At 40.7% G+C, this 7846-nt stretch overlaps 1 protein-coding gene across 2 annotated transcripts in view; it reads left to right on the top strand.

The window, feature by feature from the left end:
* Positions 1 to 7846, top strand: part of STXBP6 (syntaxin binding protein 6) — a 175907-nt gene that overhangs the window by 133200 nt on the left and 34861 nt on the right. For both annotated transcript variants that reach the window (XM_015424536.1, XM_015424538.1), the window contains exon 3: positions 7540 to 7670. In XM_015424536.1, the coding sequence (XP_015280022.1) occupies positions 7540 to 7670 (131 nt within the window). The remainder of the gene's footprint in view (positions 1 to 7539; positions 7671 to 7846) is intronic.

Genomic DNA, 7846 nt, shown 5'->3' with positions numbered 1-7846 from the left:
GAGAGCTTTGGGCAGGAGCCACTTAAGGAGTCTGCTATTCTGTACAGCAGGCCTGTTTTGAAATCGAAGCCTTAAAAATAGTTGGTGGTATGGTATATGGTCTGTCATGTAAAGGGAGAAATTCAAACTTAGAGAGTCACTTTTTTATAGCTGGGGAGCAGTAAGCATATCCAAGGGTCTTTTTGTTGTTTTTCAGTCGCACAGTCGAGTCCGACTCTTCGCGACCCCATGGACCAGGTCATGCCAGATCCTCCTGTCTTCCGCCGTCCTCTGAAGTTGGCTCAATTTCATGTTCGTTGCATCTAGGACACTGTCTAACCATCTCATCCTTTGCCATCCCCGTCTTCTATGACCTTCAATCTTTCCCAGCATCAGGGTCTTCTCCAGTGAGTGCTCCCTTCTCATTTGGTGGCCAAAGTATTTGAGCTTCAGTTTCATTATCTGGCCTTCCAGGGAACAGTCAGGGTTGATTTCTTTTAGGATTGACTGATTTGTTCTTCTTGCAGTCCAAGGTACTCTCAAGAGTCTTCTCCAGCACCATAGTTCAAAATAATCTATTCTTCGGCGCTCGGCCTTCCTTATACTCCAACTCTCGCAGCCATGCATGACTACTGGGAATACCATTGCTTTGACCATGCGGACTTTTGTTGGCAGGGTGATGTCTCTACTTTTTATCATGCTGTTTAGGTTCGCCATCGCTTTCCTCCCAAGGAGCAGGCGTCTTTTAATTTCATGGCTGCAGTCACAGTCTGCGGTGATCTGGGATCCCAGGAACGTGAAGTCTGTCACTACTTCCACGACTTCCCCTTCTATTTGCCAAGGAGTGATGGGGCCGGATGCCATGATCTTAGTTTTTTTGATGTTGAGCTTCAAGCCCACTTTTGCGCTCTCCTCTTTTACTCTGAGCAAGAGGCTCTTTAGATCCTTTTCACTTTCAGCCATTAGAGTGGTATCATCTGCATATCTGAGGTTGTTGATCTTTTCCCCAGCAATCTTAATTCCCGCTTGTGATTCATCCAGGCCAGCATTTCGCATGATGTACTCTGCATATATATTAAATAAGCAAGGTGACAGTATACATCCTTGTCGTACTCCTTTTCCTATGCTGAACCAATCAGTTGTTCCGTATCCGGTTCTAACTGTCGCTTCTTGGCCCTTATACAGGTTTCTCAAGAGACATGTGAGGTGGTCTGGTACTCCCATCTCTTTAAGGACCTGCCATAGTTTGTTGTGATCCACACAGTCAAAGGCTTTAGCATAGTCAATGAAGCAGAAGTAGATATTTTTCTGGTACTCTCTTGCTTTCTCCATAATCCAGCGAATGTTGGCAATATGATCTCTCGTTCCTCTACCTCTTCGAAACCCAGCTTGTACTTCTGGTAGTTCTCTATCCACGTACTGTTGAAGCCTAGCTTGTAGGATCTTGAGCATGACCTTGCTAGCGTGTGATATGAGTGCAATTGTGCGATAGTTTGAACATTCCTTGGCATTGCCCTTCTTTGGGATTGGAATGTATACTGATCTTTTCCAATCCTGTGGCCACTGTTGCGTTTTCCAAATTTGCTGGCAAATGGAGTGCAGAACTTTAACAGCATCATCTTCTAAGACTTTGAATAGCTCAGCTGGAATACCATCACCTCCACTAGCTTTGTTGTTAGTAATGCTTTCTAAGGCCCATTTAACTTCACATTCCAGGATGTCTGGCTCAAGGTCAGTGATTATACCGTCGTGTTTGTCAAGGACATTGAGGTCTTTCTTGTATAGTTCTTCTGTGTATTCTTGCCATCTTTTCCTAATCTCTTCTGCTTCTGTTAGGTCCCTACCGTTTTTGTCCTTTATCATGGCCAGCTTTGCATGGAACGCTCCCTTGATTTCTCCAATTTTCTTGAAGAGATCTCTAGTCCTTCCCATTCTATTGTTTTCTTCTATTACTTTGCACTGTTCATTCAGGAAGGCCTCCTTATCTCTCCTTGCTGTTCTCTGGAAATCTGCGTTCAGTTGGGTAAATCTTTCCTTTTCGCCTTTGCCTTTCGCTTTCCTTCTTTCCTCTGCTATTTGTAAAGCCTCATCAGAAAGCCACTTTGCTTTCTTGCATTTCTTTTTCTTTGGGATGGTGGTGATTGCTGCCTCCTGTACGATGTCACGAACCTCTGTCCATAGTTCTTCAGGCACTCTATCTATCAAATCCAGACCCTTGAATCTATTCTTCACCTCTACTGTATATTCATCTGGGATGCGATTTAGGTCAAACCTGAATGGCCTAGTGGTTTTCCCAATTTTCTTCAGTTTAAGTCTGAATTTTGCAATGAGTAGCTCATGATCTGAACCACAGTCAGCTCCAGGTCTTGTTTTTACTGACTGAATAGAGCTTCTCCATCTTTGACTGCAAATTATATAGTCAATCTGATTTCGGTGTTGCCCATCTGGTGATGTCCATGTGTAGAGTCGCCTCTTAGGTTGTTGGAAAAGGGTGTTCGCTATGACCAGTGTGTTTTCTTGACAAAACTCTGTTAACCTTTGCCCTGCTTCATTTTGCTTTCCAAGGCCAAACTTGTCTGTTATTCCGGTTACCTTTTGACTTCCTACTTTAGCATTTCAGTCCCCTATGATGATGAGGACATCATTTTTTGGTGTTAGTTCTATGAGGTGTTGTAGGTCTTCATAGAACCGGTCCACTTCAGCCTCTTCTGCATCAGTGGTTGGGGCATAAACTTGGATTACTGTGATTGTGAATGGTTTGCCTTGGAATCGGACCGAATTCATTCTGTCATTTTTGAGATTGTATCCCAGTACTGCCTTTTGCACTCTCTTGTTGACTATAAAGGCCACACCATTTTTTCTACGAGATTCCTGGCCACAGTAGTAGATATAATGGTCTTCTGAGTTAAATTCACCCATTCCTGTCCACTCCTGTCCAAGGGTCTAGACACTCAAAAATGCTGCTCCCAGTTTTATTTTGTTTTGGTTTTTTAATACTATTTTTGTCAAAAACATTGTTAAAGTTGTAAAACATTGTTAAAGTTGTAAAATAAATTCATCATATAAAAATATTTAAAGCGCTTTCAAAATATGTTGTGATTTTTTAAGGAAGGGGGTCCAGCTATCATTGATATGGCAGTAATCATTAGCAGATCTGTTCAGGTACAGAACAACCCATCTCTCCCAAGTGGCAGGAGGAAAGGTCTCCCCCTCTGAAGTGTACTGAGATAGTAAGTCATAAAAGTAGGGTAACTACAATAACTATTTTTTATTTTATTTAGTTATTTGTATCCCACCTGTTTACCTAATGGTGACCCAAAGAGGCTTATATAATTCACTTTTTTAAATCCTCACAACAAACCTGTGAGGTATGTTAGGCTGAGTGTGTATGACTGATCTAAGGTTACCCAACAAGCTTTCAAGGCAGAGGCTTACTGCACCCCAGCTATAAAAAAGTGACTCTCTAATTTCGAACCTGGATTTCCCATATCTTAGTCTTTATCCAATACAGCATGTTGGTTCTTACGGGAGGAAGAAGATGGAGAGGTTTCCTTCCTGCTACACTATTTTTCTTATAATTTTTTTAAACTAATAGCTTTGTATAGGAGAATGGCATATACTATCAACAAATGTCAGCTGATTTGTTTCCAATGCAGCACTGACCATTCTGTAATGATCCCCCCCCATAATGACCCTGACCTGTTATTGTAGTCATCCAAAAGCCATTCCCAAATTTAAATATGAAAGCAAACTGAGACTTGTTACTTATTCACATGATCCTCATTCTTTGTCCCAGACCACTCCTACTACATCCAGGGGCGGTCATTCCTCTCTGGGAACTGCCATTCTAGTCACAGAACACTGCCGCTACCCCCAGGGGCTGTCATTCCACTCCATGGTCTCTCATTCCAGTCCCAGAATGCTTCTGCTACCCCCTAGGGCTGTCATTCCACTCTGGGGCCTCTCATCCCAGTCCCAGAAGACTTCTGTTACTCCTAGGATCTGTCATTCCAAGCTGGGGCCTGTCATTCCAGTCCCAGAGTAGTCTATTTTGGCCCAGAGACCCTAATGGAAAATCCATTCCACATTTTTATTGCAACTCTACTTATACTGTAATGTATTTCAATGGAGCCCATGCAAGTCAATTGGCATTTCTGGCTCCCATTATTTCCAATGGGCCTTCAGGTGTTTCCCATTGTTTCCAATGGGCAACCCTGTCCTTCCTTTTAGTACATCCCATCTTCATCTCGTTAAACAGCAATCAGTTGAGCGACTCTCTCAGACCTAAAGGTGTTTGGTTAATGTGCTGTTTTCTTTTGGTGTCATCTGGTAATCCAGCAGTCAGGCTCTTAAATTTACCCTGAATCATAGGTAAAGGTTTCCCTTGCTCGAGAGCTAGTCGAATCTGACTCTAGGGTTATGGTGCTCATCTCCGTTTCCAAGCCAAAGAGCCAGCACTGTCCAAAGACATTTCCGTGGTCATGTGGCTGGCATGACTAGACGCCAAGGCACAGGGAATGCTCTTACCTTCCCACCGAAGTGGTACCTATTTATCTACTTGCAATTTCTTGCTTTTGAACTGCAAGGTTGCTGTATGATGGAGTGAGCTCCCATCTCTGGAATCATAGGTAGGATTGTCAAAATGCAGGAATGACAACTGATCTCCAGACTACTGTTGAAAATGGCAGCTTCAGAGGGTGTACTTCTATGGTATGCCATAGATCCCAGGTTAAATCTCTGCCTAAATTCTTCCATCTATGGTGATGATCAAGATATGCAAAGTGACACTAAATAACAAGTTAAGGTTATAAGGTCAACAGCTGTAAAGCAATAAATATGTCAAACTAGCAGAGAAATGTCTAAAGGTGTCTTTTCTAAGTTAGTTATTATTTAGAAGTATGAGGATGGCATGGCAGTACTGCACAGACATATAATGGCAGGCCCCCTGAGAAAAACATTGGGCCCCCCCGCAGCAAAAAGTTGTTAGCTATGGGGCTCTTTGGAAATGTGATCCATCCAGATATAACAATAAATTATAGTTTTTACTAGGCAAGAAATGACTGAATTGGGGCACATACAAGAGCAGGAGGGACCATATGCATACATGGTCTGTTTTATAATTCCAAACCAGTGTTGGCAGAATCACAAAGGCTTTTGTGTTGTCTGAACAAGCGCGTGATTACGTAAGCATCTGAGCAAGTATTCTCCCTGTTGTAAGAAAATTTATCATAGTCTTTGGAACTTCAATACAAGAAGCCCATGCGGGACAAAATGAAGACAGCTTTTTAAAATAAGCCAGTAAAGTTTATTGGATTTAATACAAAACTGTGGTGTCATGTGACAGAACTTCAGGAAGAAAGTTTTAAGCAGATTATTCTTTCTGGCTAATTTACGCTTTATTAAAGGAACGGGTAATAGATCACTTGGATCAGAAAACAGTAAGAAGTAAATTAGATGAGCACTGTATTTTAGCCTTTTGAAGAAGTAGTGGAATTGCTGAGGAATAATAGTACAGGTAGTGCTGCAGGACAGTCAGAGTCACAATAAAAACTGGAAGAGATGTTGAGGAACAAACATTTGGCCTATTACAATTAGTTTTTGTTTTAACTTATCCGCACTTCATAGAATGTAATGTTAGTTACTCAGACTTTGTGAAAAGCCATTTTCTGTTTGTAATTTAATTTGCTATGATCTCCATTTGAGGTTTAAGGTAATGTGAGTAGTGAAAGTACCAGTTTGCATGTGATAACTACATCATTGTTGCATAGCATTGGCATCTAGACCTCCCAGTGGACCAAAGTTTACCCATGTTTCACTCTCTCTTTTATCAATGAATATCTTATTTGTTCAATTCATTTCCTTAGAGCCAAACTAAATATGACAGCAAGAGATCTATAAATGAATCCCCTGCATCTTTAAAGGCTCAGTAATAACCTCCTCAGGAAAGCTCCTCCATTAGCATGACCATAGCTTGGGGAACTCCTACAAGACAATGACTCAGCCCTACCCACCTTCTGCAGTAGATATAAATTTACTGCCCACCATTTTCTTCTCACCTTGACACAGAGAGTATTCCATCTCTCTGTGTTATACCTCTGAGAATGCCAGTCACAGTTACTGACGAAACATCAGGTTCTACAATGCCAAGACCATGGTCACACATCCCGGAAAATCTACAGCAACTAATGAACTCCGGCCGTGAAAGCCTTCGACAACATATCATTTATATCTTCATACAAAAGATACACATCGCTGGATATTGTTCTATTATTATACTATAGGAATCATTTGCAGCTGGGTAGTTTGTGGATTATTGCTCTACCACAAGGAATATCACAATATCCAACCATGTTTGGATGCAGTTGTTGTAGCCTAAGTGGATGAAGAAGAAAATCCAGAGTTTTTTGCACAGAAACTGCATTTGGTGGTTTCAAGTGCTTCTTTTTAAATTATCATTGCTGAAGAAATGCCACTATTTCTTTTAAATGCTGGGCACTTAATAGGTATCAGAGGCAGCTTTTTCAAAAGAAAACCCATAACATTGTAAATGCTGGTCATTAGTAGTTCATAATAGTGAGTGTGTACTCATAATTCTTGCAGGGTTTCTAATTTTATAGAATATTTTAAATGGTTACTGTACAGAGAATATATGAAGCTGTAAGGAAACCCTGTACAGGTCAAAGGAGTAGGTAGAAATACTGCTGGCACTGAACCACCTAAACTGCAAAGATCCTTGAAACAAAACACAGTCTTGTGCTGCATAATATGCACTTTTACAGCTGTGTTACAGAAATGAAATCCTTCAGACAACAAAAGAAAGTGTAGTCGTCCAGTTTTTAAAATGGTCGTGGGTGAGATCAAACGGCCCATGCAAAATGCTTTTCATAGGAGGGATGCTTGGGAATCCCTCTTCTCCTCACACTGCATGAGACAAGCTTAGAGGACTTGTGTAAGTGAAATTCAAAGCATGGTAAGGAGCTGTGGCTGGGGAAATGTGATGTCTTCATCAAAAATGTAACCCAAAGGGAAGATGTCTGGGCTGTCAGACAATGTTGACTGGGCAAAAGCTGATTTTGCTGTAAATTCTTTTGTTTTAATTCCACAGAATAAGAAACACTAGTGAAATGTGTATGTTTCATTACCCAGCACAGCATGGCGAGTGTTTATCATTATTTTATATTTTATCCTTGATTAGGCCAACCAAGATTCAGAATTCTTCAAGTGAGCTTTCGTGTTATACAGAACTCTTCAGGGGAAAAATAATTTTAATTATTTCAGTGATCAGAACTTTAAGGTCCATTTTTGCCATTCTTTTAAAAATATTTTTTTAATTGTTTTTCTATTTTGATTGTGTTTTGTCTCACTGTTCCAGTTGGTTGTGCCACTATTACCTAAAATATGCTGAAAGCGTTCAGTTACCTGTATGTTGAAGGAGGAGTCTGTCATTAAGTATTGAATTGGGAAAATATCAGTTTTGTAACAAAGACAGGTTTAAGCATGTGTGCAGCTGTGGAGCCCTTTGTTTGCTTATGCAAGGCCTTCTTTGTATTATGTATACAGTGACAAACAAGAAACCTGCACAGGCATCTATTACAAAAGTTAAGCAGTTTGAAGGTTCTACATCGTTTGTTCGAAGGTCACAGTGGATGCTTGAACAACTTCGCCAGGTTAATGGTATAGACCCTCATCGAGTGAGTATAATTATACCTCTGGGGGGGGTCATTTGTTCCTCATTCCTGTGGTGTATGTTTGATGATGATGGTTAGCATTAATCTTATGTCCTTGCAATTTCTCTTGTTTCTGTTACAAAAAAAAAATCACTTGTTTAATTTTTCTACCCAAGTAATTATAGAAATACTTCAGAATA

The sequence above is a fragment of the Gekko japonicus genome, unplaced genomic scaffold (assembly GCF_001447785.1).
Source record: "Gekko japonicus isolate JY-2015 unplaced genomic scaffold, Gekko_japonicus_V1.1 scaffold310, whole genome shotgun sequence".
NCBI classification, from domain to species: Eukaryota; Metazoa; Chordata; class Lepidosauria; order Squamata; family Gekkonidae; genus Gekko; species Gekko japonicus.
Note: the sequence above shows the minus strand (reverse complement) of the source record. Positions and strands in the feature narration are given on the sequence as shown.